The 13917-nt window shown below is 43.0% G+C and overlaps 1 protein-coding gene across 1 annotated transcript in view; it reads left to right on the top strand.

Moving 5' to 3' along the window:
• Nucleotides 1-13917, top strand: part of KCNT1 (potassium sodium-activated channel subfamily T member 1) — a 739470-nt gene that overhangs the window by 383187 nt on the left and 342366 nt on the right. The window contains exon 10 of the mRNA XM_078640347.1: nucleotides 5824-5918. Within this exon, the coding sequence (XP_078496473.1) occupies nucleotides 5824-5918 (95 nt within the window). The remainder of the gene's footprint in view (nucleotides 1-5823; nucleotides 5919-13917) is intronic.

Genomic DNA, 13917 nt, shown 5'->3' on the forward strand with positions numbered 1-13917 from the left:
TTAATGTAAGTCAGGTTAGAAACGCTGTAGCTTACAATGTATAGAAAAACATACAGAAACTCTAGTCTTCCTATAATGATCTAAGAAAAAAGAAACATAATTGTTTTCTGTTAATCACTGTTCATTTTAGAAAAACAGATCAGAAGAATGAAGAGCCATTTCTCATTTTTATTGTTTAAACTGCAGATGTAATTATGCTCTGTGACCAGTCTTTTACTTTAGCTGATGGCAGCTGGAATTATGATGTCACAATCCAACTGTAATGATGTATTATAGTTGAGCAGCTACGCTGTCGTTAGTGGTACCACATCTTGACTGTAATAAGGGAATTAGAGATAGGCTTCTGTTCTGAGATTGCAGGCTTCCATGTAATATAAAATAAGTTATAGTCCCATCTGTGACTTCTACCCCTGCAATATTAGTCAGAGCCAAAGGCATCTATAATGCATCATTGCCTGTCTCCTACACTCTAGTAGCAGCTGAGGCATCTCTAGCAGAGGGGAAATTACCATTTCACTGTGGCTCACTGTTGTGCACATCACAAAACAGGTCCTGAGGCATGCAAGCCTTCTTTAACATCTGCTGCAGATGTGTAACTACCCTGAATCATAAAGCACAAAACATTTTTTTTTTTATCAGAAACATATATCAGCTGTCAGGAATGTCACACTTGATACTATCCCAAAAGCCATCCCTTGAATCTGACTCTGCCAAGATTCAGATGAGGCCCAGATTGTGCTGAATGTCACATTCCCTGTATGTGGGAGAAGCCAGTACTGAGACAAGGCAATTCACATCGAGGCTCACACGTGTCATATGGACTGTTTAAGCAGGATTGCAGGATGACACGTTACATATGCTTCTCACAAGTCACCCAGCATTGCCTTGTGTAGGAAGGGCCTTTTTCCTACTCCTAAACAAAGGATGTGTACCTTGCAGATGATGCTGACACAGACTCATGTAGACAGGCAACAGAAGGCGGACAGAGACGTGTTCTCTTATTCAGAGACAAACGTTTCTTGAAAGGCGTGTACAATAAAATGATGGCATAGACAGCTACAGGAGGCCCTTGGGAGCTTGTCAAACTGGGAGAAACACAGTAAATTGGTGATTAATCCCTACCCCTCTCAGTCCAGGATGCCTCACTTAGGGGTATATTTCCGAGGGGGTAGCGCCTCCAGAATGTCACTTTTAGCGACTTTCTGGCAGGGAAAACGAACAGCAACCCTCATGTGCAGATAGAAAACCTACACATTTTAACCATTGCTTTTTGTTCTTCAAAAACTCCAGTAGGTTGAAAAAAAATATATTATTGAGTGGGCCGAACATGGTGCCTGCTGGGCAGGCATTTCTGATGAAAGCATTTCCACCTGGCAGAGTTGCTCAACTAAAAATAGGGCAGGCATCTGCAGTCAGAAAAATGGAGGCAAGACCTCCGCCATTCCAGTGATTTAAGGGGACAGCCTACCCAGGGCACAAGTCCTAAAAAAAGAAGTGGGGGTATGCTGATGACACAACAGGAAGTGACGTCATGAAAGGTGGCTTGCACCATCGGGCTCATTGCCTCCCCTCGCTCACCCCTTAGATGCGATTGCATCTGAAAAGCCAGCACGTAAGCAGCGACTGTGAGCTCCGATCTTGTCCCAGAGAGGCCAAAGAGTGGATTCCAGCTGTTTGGCAGGGGGAACGGCATCCACCCAGTAAAATAGGTGGGGGGACGCCGTCCACCCGCGTGGTACCCCGACTCGAGCCCTGAGCCTACCAGAGTCTTAATGACCCCCACAGCAGTGGCGGTTTACAAGGAATAGTATGGGTGAGACGGCGTTGGGGGGTAGAAAAAAGATCATCTGTCTGCCGGCCGCTGCCACACCTCTGTCCTCTTCTGTTGAAGCACGGACGCACACAGACTTCAGACTCCCCTAAGCCAATCACAACACTGCTGTCACCAGCAGTGTCATGATTGTTCTGAGCTGCCTGGTTCGGCGCTCGGACAGGGAGGGGGAGCCTGTGCATGTTCTCCACCTGGCTGTGCAATACAGCCGGGTGGAGAAATGATAAGTGTGCCCAAGACGGCCGGCAAAACAGTCATGCACACTTAAGTGCACCAACCACTCCTCCCTCTGCTGACTGTGACAACTGCCCAGCCACACCCTGCCAAGTAAGGTAAACAAAATTGCCTCAGTAAAGAAATAGAAAATTCTAATAACATTGCAGAGGCGGAGGGGTGGAAGTGGGTGGTGGTCCGCCCCGTGTGGCACACATTTTGGGGGTGGCGGCCTCCCCCACTCCTACCTACCGCCTCGGGCGGCAATAGCAACCCCCCCCCCTCTTTAATGTGTTTGCCGCGGGGCGGCAAATGGATAAATCTCTCACCGGCCAACTCCCCCTCTCTCATCACTGCGGCCGTGGGGGCGGCAAACGCAGGGACCGCCACGGGCAACCACGGGGCTAGCTACGCCACTGTAACATTGTGTTACTATCATTTTATTTTTCCTTTTTGCACTGCTCAAGGATCAGTGGGGTGGCACTCCTACTCATTAGCGGAGGAGTCCCTGCTGCTCTACAGTCACATACAGAGACTGCACCAGACACACAACACAACACAGCAACGATCTACAACGAAACATCCAAAGGCAGCCAGGTAGAAGTACTGTGATGTGTACCTGTGCAGGACATGAATCCCAAAAGGTTTTGTAAACGTAAGTACAATGTAAGTAGGAATTCATCAAGATTTCCAAACATTTACTTCACAAGTGTGATTTGTGAACACAGAAATAGAACCAGGTTCGTGGGCATTCCTAAGAAGTCTTACCTGCCAACGTAGGCCAAACACATGAGTGTGTTTCACGGGATGGAACACTCTCATATTTGATGTGTGTGTTGATTGGATGGTTTTCCTCCTTGGAGAAAGAAAAATGTTTTGGTGAAAAAACAAAAGTAGCGTACTATGTTAGTGCTTGTTAGTGTCAGATTTCTGTATGCAGAATTTCCTGCTGGTCTGTTGGAAATTCTGCCTGTGTAAATTGTATGCATGTGAATAGTTTGTGAAAATGTGACTATTGTATTGTGAGTATTGAACTTTTCTAGAAATCCATGGTCTTTCTGCGAATCCCTGAATTTAAGAATTTGTGATTAATGTAAAAAGTAAATCTGCAGAACTAAGAGCCAGGTGTATGATTCAAGTTCGCAAATCTGGATGTGCAGTTTACACCAGCCGCGGCCGCTGCAGGTGAGAGCAGTGGGGCAGTGAGGCCGGCTGGGGGGGGGGGGGAGGGGTTCGAGAGATGACCAGAATGGAAAATTAAATAAATAATTAATTTTTGGTCGTCTCTCGAAATCCCCCCTAGCCAGCCCCACCACTCTTACCTGCAGCAGCCCGGCTGGTTTACACTTTGTATGGTTTGCGAATAGCATTGCAATCGATGATGAGACCGTTGTACTAATAGGATACATCACAATTGTACATTTGCAAATGAATGATAAATTACCTGCCTGATAAATATGAATTAGGCAGGTCACACTTAGTGACCCCACGTGATTGACTGTGGATGTAGAGCTAGAGGCCTCAATACAGATGTTTTCCATTTTTTACACATTGGGGGAGTCTCCTCCAAGGCACCCAAAGCTCCCCTCAAGGTTACTAACACAGGTCTCAAAGTGAACGCGTTCCAAAAGGGACAACTTCCCCTTAACAAATCAGTATTAAACCCTAACTCGGAAGTAAGTAAGTGATCAATGACTTGTGGCTACAATTATGGTCACAAGCTATTAACACCTCCCTTTCTGAATCAATCACAAATAGGAGGGGTGTCCCATTCCTCTGTCCTATTTGTGATTCAGAAAGGGTCCCAAAAACATTTTAATTGTTAAAAAAAGAATTTAGTAACTCATTATAGGGCTTTCGTACCTTGTAATAAAGTTCTTTTCAAGTCTCTACAAACCCTGATTTTGCAAATTGCAGGGTTTGCGATTGCAAAACAGCTTTATATATCAGGCACCTCATTTAACACTTTTCTGATGATATTTGTAAATCAGAAGTTTAGACATTTAGAGAAACAGACAGACACATTTCCAAATCCATAATTAACTACTGCTCTCATGTATTTATTGTCTCATGTAGAGTTTAGTGAAACAGAAGCTCTGCCATACATTGGTGGAGCTCTCACCCTTCAAAATTGATGGTTCTCCACGTCATTTAGAAGTGGCAGAACAGCTGGAATTTCAGTGGTGGAGTGTCAGCAAGCCCTGCTGTTGGAAATCCTTGCCATGTTGGCCCATCCTACAAAAGACTGCTGGGCCACAGTGGAGGCAGCCCCACAGGACCATCACCACTGATTTTCAATACCCTGTCTGCTATGCCATGCACAGCAACCTGTGCATGAAAAACAAATATGGCCCTGATGCACAGAAAGAAAATATCTGGGCCATTGTTTTTTTTTTTTAAAATAAACTCCAACTTTTGGAGTTTGAGAACACCAAATAAAACTTGCTGAGCTATAAAAAAGGACACACACTCCAAATTCATCTGGACTTATAATGCATCTGCCTCACTGGCAGATGCAGAGTTGGGTCAGAAATCTCAGCCAGGCTGTTTGGAAATCTATATATATATATATAGGGTATGCAATGTCCATTGGGGGCTCCCCCTCTGGAGACAAAGGTTTCTGCTGCCCCCGCAGGCAAGTGGGCTGCCTGCCATGCATTAAATTACCCCCTTAGCCTCTACTTATTATTCAGAGTACTTGGATTAGGAAAGCAAACATTTTATAATGGAGATTGTTAGCACAACTAACAAACGGTTTAAGCCTCTTGTGGAAACTTAAACTGTGCTTGGAAACCTCTGGGTATAAACTGTGCATCTATGCTTCTAAATGGGAAATTCTTCTTCAAAGAAACAGGATCTCTGAGCAAAGATTTAATTATTGAAGTGGAAATATCAATCTACATAGCAACTTTAGACACTGTTATTTCATTTGCAAACAATGGTGGCAAATTGCACAGCAACGTTTTGTTAATAGATTTGAATTTCGAGAACCATTGTATGTACTAATAGGTTGATTCTCAAGAAAACAAATTGCAGGGTTTGCAGAATGGCCGGCCTATTTATGATTCACCAGGCATGTCCCAATTTGCAAGCCCCTTTGATTGGCTGCAATCACATGGATGGGGGCCTGCAAGGGACAGCAACCCATCATCCCAGTGAATCCATTTCAAGAGAAGAATTGTAGCAAAATATGAAAATGAGGGCACAACTTCCTAGCAGTGTTAGGACTTTAACCATTAAAATTACTAAATAAAATGACTATTCAAATAATCTACCTGTTCGCCTTTTTTCTTGAGGAACCTGGTCACTCCATGCTCCATGGAGGCCCCTCACAGGTCCATATTAGTGCTATAAAAATTGTCATTGAAATAATAGCTTTTTTAAAAAATATATATATTCCTGACAGTAAGAATTTGTACTTCCAATTAAGTGCATATTTATGATGTTGCTAGTGGTACACTTAGAAATACTTTAGTCAAGTATCAAAAGGGCTACAGACAGGTTTCTCTACTGGTTATAGTTATCATATTGATCTATTTATGGGTTCAAATACATGCTCACATGTCCACCTATGGTGATCTCAGCATGACCTTTAGTGCTGCTTAATGTTGACCTGATAAGTAAGTGGCTCACTTAGCAGTCTCTGGTGCCTAGATATTTCTTTTTGGATTGACGGTGCTTTTGTGTATGTATGTGTGTTTCTATCTATATGCAAACATCATTGTGGCTTTTCTTGGTCAGTTATCACTACTAATAAGGCATGCTCTCTTGTCCTGCAGAATGACCTCCATCGAGCAATCCAGAGAACACAGTCAGCCATGTTTAATCAAGTTCTGATTTTAATCTGCACCCTCCTCTGCCTTGTCTTCACTGGGTAAGCTTTTGCTTTATTTATGTCTGTGGGATGTTGTCATGTTGAGGAGGACCCCAGCTGATGTCCAGTAACCACATGTTTGAAAAGTTTCAAAAAGGAATTTTTCCCACTATAAATGTCCTCATGTTCTGGGTTTCATCAGTTGCTACAAATGCCCTTTGAGTGCCAGCGGGATAGGTGTATTCAAAACCTGAAAGATGTAGTCATTGAGTTAGGTATTATTAACAGAACTTGTTGAAGTGCTGTGCGACTGTTGACACTGTGGAGGTTGCGATCTTACCTACCTGATCTTTCAAAAATTCTCTATTCCCTTTCAGACGATCTTCTGCCAGTCAGTCACATCCCATCAATTGCACAACCAGTCGTACCATTGCTGAAACTGTTTTACTTCATACCAATCTCCAATTAGATCATCCCCCCTTCAGATAGCTCTCCAATTCTCATTATGATCTTTCCCCAACTAGACCATTTCCTGGGCAAACATTTCCTTAGACAGATTAATCTCATCCAGACCTTTTCCCAGTCAGGCTCGCAATCCATGAAATTCCTCAAATGCCCACTTCCAGTGCAATTGAACATATATACTAAATGACCACACAAGGTACTAAGACATATGCAACATATACCGTTTTCACATCCAGTAACGCATGTGTCCTCTGGCCCCCCCATCATACCATCTGTTTTTTGTGCCTTCCACCATATTGCCAACAACAAATCTAGTATATGTATACAAGATAAACCAAAAGATCGGAAGGGACCAAGGGTACTTGAGTAATTCTAGAGACAAATGCCCCTTAAGAAAAAACTAAATACAGTTGTTCCGGATACAAAATTCAGTTCCATAAACAGATTTAATGATCAGAGTTTTCAATTTTATTACCACATTTGGATCAAAAAGCTGCATTACCCCAGCCGGAATAATTTGAGAAACCAATGGTCAAGAGAGCAAACAAACAATGAACTGAAACAAACAATGAGAAAAAAACCAATGATGCACAGAAAAGCAGGTGTTAAACTGACAATAAAAGACATATAGACATATACAGGCAAGCAAACAGTGACCAACATTAATTTAGCACCTTTAGGTCACTTCTTATTAAAAGCAAAACACTACTGCACCCAAAACAAAAATACTACAAAGCATAGTGTACCGGGTCAGAGTGCATGTCGACGATGTTTCGATCCCGTAAAAATATGGGATCATTATCCGTACTGAGGATCAGTTGCCTGGCATGGTATCAATTGATATATTACATGAAGCACCTGATTTTTCAACAATCTGTAATTAAACAAACAAACAACAGGCTTTTTCAACACAGTTAGTACCTGTTCATGAGTATCACACGAAGATGAAGCACTAGAGCTGCTAGATAGAAAACGTATTTGAGTCATGCTGACCTGATAACATCGCCGTTGTCTCTAGAATTGAACAACAAATCTAGTGGCAACGTTTTGATGTAACCAGCACACTAATACTGCCCTCTGTCCTACCCAATAAACCTGCAAGTTCTCTACCCAACCCACTGCCCAGCACCCACACATGGTCCCAGGCACATTGCCAAAGGACATCCAATCAACAACAAAATTATAAGTAGATCATCCTCCCTCTTAAAACTATTAAAAAGAATCACAATACGGGCCAGCAACTTGAAATGTAGAGCAGTCCTGTGCCTCAGATTGACACTGACTTTACAAAACCTTTACCTGCAGTATATTAAGTTGAATCACCAGTACCTGAGTGAATATAACAGACTAAAATAGTATTTTACTGTTTATATTTCCTTTATAAATTTGGTGTCCCTTTTCCTTGTCTCAAGGTTTCTGCTATTTCTGCTGGCATCTGCCCTGATCACTTTTATTCTCACACCAGCCTCTTCCAGTCACACCTGGCATTTTCACTTTGTCACTCCAAGTTCTCATAAGATGACTCCAAACTCTCAGCTATGCACACTTTTATGAATCCTGGCGGTTCACCCAAAACATTATATATCTCAGGATTTACTTCTAATCCACAGCTCACATTAACTGTAATACACCAGGGTATTCTGACCTTCAACCCTTCAGCACCTGATCTGCCCTCTCATCAGATAACCATTTTCATCTTCTTCTGCCTTGCTATGACTACCACCTTAATAGGCCTGCAGATTTCTGCCAAAACATGGCAAGATATGGGGTTCTTTGCATAATCACCATGATGTTGGTTAGAGACCTTGTTGATTCATTCTCACTTTGAATGCATGATATATGGAGGTTAACTGGGAAAGAGACTAAATTCTTTTTTCTTTTATTACATACTAACTGTTGAATATACATACATGCCAATGTGGTTTTGTTGTGCATTATGCATATTTTAAAATGCCAATAAATTATTAACTTACATAAAACATGAAAGCATAGGCCACTATTAAGCCATGTGTAGGGCAAATGTTTTCAAGAAAGCCCGTAGTCTGACAAGGATTGACTACTATTATTCCAGCACTATAGGCATCGTGAATATACCCACCATATGTAAGGGTGGGCTGCAGACTTTTGTTAAGAATTCACACAATACGTGAAGGATTATTAAGTCAATAATACTGGAATGTTGTAAAAAAGGACCATAATATGTCAAGGATGGTGTTGACCCGGACCTTTTAGCAGGTTTAACCCCTGAGTTCTTGCATTTTTTCTCCTATTTTCTGACCTGCTTTTGTTGGCTTTAGGCTCTGGGTGCTTTACCACTGCTAATTAGTGCTAAAGTGCATATGCTTTCTGTGTAAATTGTGCTTCTGATTAGTTCTCCATGATTGGCATATTTGACTTCCTGGCAAGTCCCTATGAAAGTGCACTATATGTGCCCCTGGCCTGTAAATCAAATGCTACTTGTGGGTCTGTAGCACTGGTTATGCCACCCGCATGAATAGCCCTGTAAACTTGTCTCAGACCTGCCATTGCAGTGACTGTGAGTGCAGTTTTAAACTGCCATGTCGAACTGGTAAGTGCACCCACTTGCAAGGCCATATCCTTCTCTTTTACTACAGTTAAGGCACCCATAAGGTCAGCCCAGTGAAAGGTAGGACATATACTGGTGTGTTTTACATGTCCTGATATATTGCCAATTTCGTTTTTCACTATTGCAAGGACTAGCTCTCCAATAGGCTATCATTGAAGCTGCCTTGTACCATTTTAGATGTGTGACTTTCAATTGGGAACAGCCTGAGATTTGGAATTTGGGCTCTCTGAGCTCAAAATTAAAAAAACACATATTTTAGAACAGATTGTTTTTAAACTGTGTGTTTGAAGATGCCACTTTTAGAAAAAGGCCACTTTCTTGTTTAACCCTCCTGTGCCTCTGCCTGCCTGTGGAATCAACATGTGGTTTAAGCTGACATGGGCCTGTTTGTGCATTCACTCCAGACAGTCACACAAATGGAGTTGAGGTGTGCCCTGCATATCCTGATGGCCCTTCACCAGGCTGATGGGTCTTCCTGAGCTAGAGTGGTGAGAGGAGCTGTCGCCTGCACCTGAATAGGGCTATGCCTGGCCTTTCACAATGCTTTCTCCATCCCCCTGGAGTGTGTCTAGAGCTAAGACCAGGCAGCACAAGAACGTGTGTACCACAAAAACAATCCTTTGAAAGAATGCCTACTTTTAAGGCCAAGAGGGATATAAGTATTGGCCTTAAATCCCCAGACTGAAGAACACTTCTGGATCAAGAGGAACCTCTGCCAATGAGAAGAGCTGAAGAGCTATGAGGAGGCACCTTTGCTGTGTGTTTCTTTGCTGGGTTAGTCTGCAGTTGCTACTTCTGCTTTGGAGAGGAAATGGACTGGACTTTGCTGTGTATCCTGCTTGTGAAGTTTCTCCAAGGCCTTATGTGTATTTGCCTCCTGTTAGGAAGTCTCAGGGCCATCAAAGACTTCATCTGCAGCTTCCCTGATCTCCACGGCTGGGAGTTCTGACCTGCCAAGTGGTGCCAATTCCAGTTCTGGACCCTAGGAGGTGTTTCCTACTACATAAAGCTTCAAAACCCTGCAAAATCAACACTTCACCCTTCCAGCGCCTGTTTTTCCAACGCAGCACCGCTGTGTGGTGGAAATCTTCATGAAGCACCGCCATACGGCCAATAAAATCGATGCAGCACCTGCCTGCGGCCCGAAGAACCACTGCAGCCCAAGTTCAGCGCACCAGTATCGGAAGTCTGAGACCATTGACTCGGACGCAGGCTCTGTTGTGCGGCTGTGAAGATCAACGCAATGTTGGACCACAGTTGAAGAAATCAATGCAGTGCCTGTTCGCCGCCACTGCATCAACCTCTACTGCCCAAGGATTTCTATGCATCACATCTGTGCGCCAAATCTACATCAATGCTGGGCTTCAGTAGTGAACCGAAACTGCGTATCCAGAGAATCACCTCCCCATGCAGTAAGAAACCGATGCATCACCATCTCTCACAGTAAGGAATTGACGCTTCATCTTCTCTGAGTAGCATTAAGGAACCTACGCATCGCCTTCACTCGGAACCAGAAACTGACGCATCACCTTCACTTGGTGTAAGGAACCAACGCATCGCTTTTCTTTCCGGCACCTCACCTCCCCTGCGCCTATTTTCTCCTTGTGATTTTGATGCATTGCAGGTACTTTGCACAAAAAGTGAGGCATCCATAGTTTTATATGGACTGAAATGTTTGTAACTACTTAAGTGATATCTTGATTCATGTATGTCGAACTTTTGTTGTTTTGGTCTTGTTTTGATTAGATGAATATTGGCTATTTTTCTAAACTGTTGTGGTGTTCATTTTATAGTGTTTTCACTGTGTTACTGTGTGTTTAGGTGCAAAGGCTTTACACATTGCCTCTGATATAAGCCTGACTTCTCCTGCCAAGTTACCAAGGGGGTGAGCAGGGGTTATCTTAGCTGTGTAATCCCCTTACTCTCACTGGTTGAACCTCTGAAGGTTCTGCAATAAAAGAAGTAGAAGAGGACCTGGAGACATTCTGACAACCTGGTCAAAGCTCATGGTAGAAAGGTTTCTTGCCCTAGAAGAAAAGACACCTTTGATGGTGTGTTACTGCCCTCTCCTTGCTTAACTCTGACTTGTTGAGCATGAGGGTGTGGGAAAAAAACAGAAAGCTATCCAACTGCACTGCCATTCAAATGTGGTGTGTATGTACATGTGGATGTGCATGTCTGAGCATGTGTTTGTGTATGTATTGACTTACCCTATATTGGCAAGGTAATTGCTATTTGGTTGATATTTCTGTAGTCAATATTTTGTCAAACAATCATGTACACTATGTTACTGCACTTCTGTTTCCAGACTTGACAGTGGGAAAGCCACAATACTTTATTCCAATCTCCTCTGCTTCCACATCTCCACACTAAATACTCTTGTGGGTGAGCCACCCCCAGTAAAATTTGAATCAATTGATCTCTTCGATTGTGGAGAAGTTTAGATCGAATTTTGCATCATCTGCATATTGGTGGATCTTCAGTAGGATGTAAAGTTGAGTTTTAAAGCCTGCAATGCAGTGGCAGCTGCTAGGGTCCAGAAATTGTGAGGCAGCGGGGCAGAGGGGGTTTGAAAAGAAAAGAAAAAAAGATCACTTACCTGTGTGCTGCTGCCACCTCTCCTCTGTCCTCTTCTGTGCCTGACTCCCGACAGCATACAGGCTCCCAGACTCCCCTAAGCCAATCACAATGCTGCTGTCATACTGGTAAAAGTACTACCAGCATGACAGCAGCATTGTGATTAGTCTGAGTGGCCTGGTTTACCGGTCAGACAGGACAGTGCCTGGGAGCCTGGAACTGTTCTCACCTAGCTGTGCAACACAGCCGGGTGGTGAAATGCAAAGTGTGCATGACCGTTTGGCCGTCCTAAGATGGCCGCCAAACCATCATGAGCACTTATGGCGCCCACCACTCTTCCTCCCTACTGGCCCTACCCTGGCTCAGTACTGCTAAATAAAATGATGATAACATTTTGTTATCAACATTTTATATTTCTTTCTTGCACTGCTCAGAGAGCAGTGAGGGCGACGCTCCCCCGCTCAACGGACGAGCGGCCGCTGGCCAATAGCGTGACCATTGGTACATTAACCATGTTGAAACATGCAGCACACAAATATTTGCCACCGAGAAAGGCACTGCAGGACTTCATATGCACTTATTGCAATCTTTCTCATGTAGGTGAACATATAATAGGCAATAGACATTAGATGACTCACCTCATCACTGTGCAGGCAGAAAATGTGCTGCGTGTGCTATGAAGAGCCCGCGCCGCTCTCAGAATCCCTAATGCTCCTGTAATGGAGGCAAAACAATGAGCACAAATCCATGGGCGCGACAGGCTGCAAAATGGTGTTTCAGGAGTTCCCAGAGATTTCAAAATATAATTGTTACTCTTATTTAGTTGCCCAGTAGGCATCTTTTTCTAAGAACACTGTAAATGGAATACATTTTATATAATGGCATCCATGTTGTTTCCTTCTGTGATAATTTGCTGCCTTTCAAATTGAAAAGAAAAGGATCACGCGCTTTGTATTTTCCCGTGTTTCTGCAACAGTGCAAGGAAAAAGAAACATTTAATAGATTTTTAGCTTGAAATAGTTATTATTAACATTTAATGGTAATCAGCATCCATACATTTTCAACTATCATTCCCTGCAGGAAGGCTTAAAGAAATGTAACGATTTGCTCATAAATGTTAAATCTTATCCGAGTCTTTCCAATTATATAACTCAATGGACTGATTCAGTCAACAACATTTTTGTATTACTAAGGACTAACCCTCATGCCTAAACCCGGACTAGTGTATATTAAAAAAATATATGCATATTAACTCTTCAGGCTTCATTTGTTTGGGTACGCCATGTATATTTAAATCGCGTGCATTAATTATTTATTGCAAAACATGTAATCAAAAAACTGAAACAGAAATCTTTTCTGTAACTAGAAAATTGTATTGTTATTCCCAGACTGACAGTAAACCCATGTACACTGGCGAAGACGGTTCAGTGCTCTAAAGTGATAAAAATGTGTGACTAAAACATATACATATGTGTATATATAAGTCTGTCTGGCAAAAATTTCAGACAGTCTCTATGTGATCAAGGGCTCTTGAGCCCGAAACGCGTCATCTGCCGTAAGCTGTACTGGATGTAAAAGGTTAATAAAGACATCTTGCCTATGGAAGCGGTCCGTTTCTCCTTCTTTGCCGCTGTGCTGTGGTGGAAATAGCTGGAGTTGCAGTCGTGAGATTTAATTCACGGAAGTTTGGCTTGCTCCCGTTCACGGACCCTCTCACCCAGAAGTGGCAGCCACCCTCAAGCCGAAGTTGTTTGGAATTCGGGGCAAAACCTTGGTGGCTGCCCCCACCTGCTGCCGCTAGCTGTTAGTATCCAGGAAGAATCGGTCCGCGACGGAATCGGAGGATTCGTGGCAGACTAATTCCCTTGGTGAGTAAGACGGCATTTATGCAGAGGTGAGGAGATTTAAGGCATTATAAGAACATTTAGCCGCTAAACCAACGCGGGCTATTAAATAACCATATCTACAATCATCTGCCAGCATGTCAGATGAGACTGTATGTCAGCGGAAAGCAGCAGTTGATGAGTTATTTTGCAGCAGACCGGCGAATGCACCTAATACTTCATCAGCTTCGCAGATTAGTCATTTAACAGAGTGTAACGAAAAAATATTATTGAAAACCTGGAGAAGAGCATGAGGCTCGAAATCACAAAATGGTGGGAACACAAATCGCTAACTAAGTATGCCGAAGTGGGCCGTGCGCCAAGAGGCCTTCGTATCCTTTTGGCACCAAGTTTTGACAAACCGAACCCCTGCATGCTTAAGGAATGGGGACAAAGCAACCTGGATGCTTTGATGAATTTGGTTCATACCCTCATTAAATACGCGGCCATTGATCACTTGGAAATCCTCAAAGAAATTGAAAAAATCGAGGACGAATTGAAAAAATCATCTGAGCTGGATTTCATTAAAACCACAAGAGTTGCGATC

Source organism: Lissotriton helveticus, chromosome 5_1, assembly GCF_964261635.1.
Source record: "Lissotriton helveticus chromosome 5_1, aLisHel1.1, whole genome shotgun sequence".
NCBI classification, from domain to species: domain Eukaryota; kingdom Metazoa; phylum Chordata; class Amphibia; order Caudata; family Salamandridae; genus Lissotriton; species Lissotriton helveticus.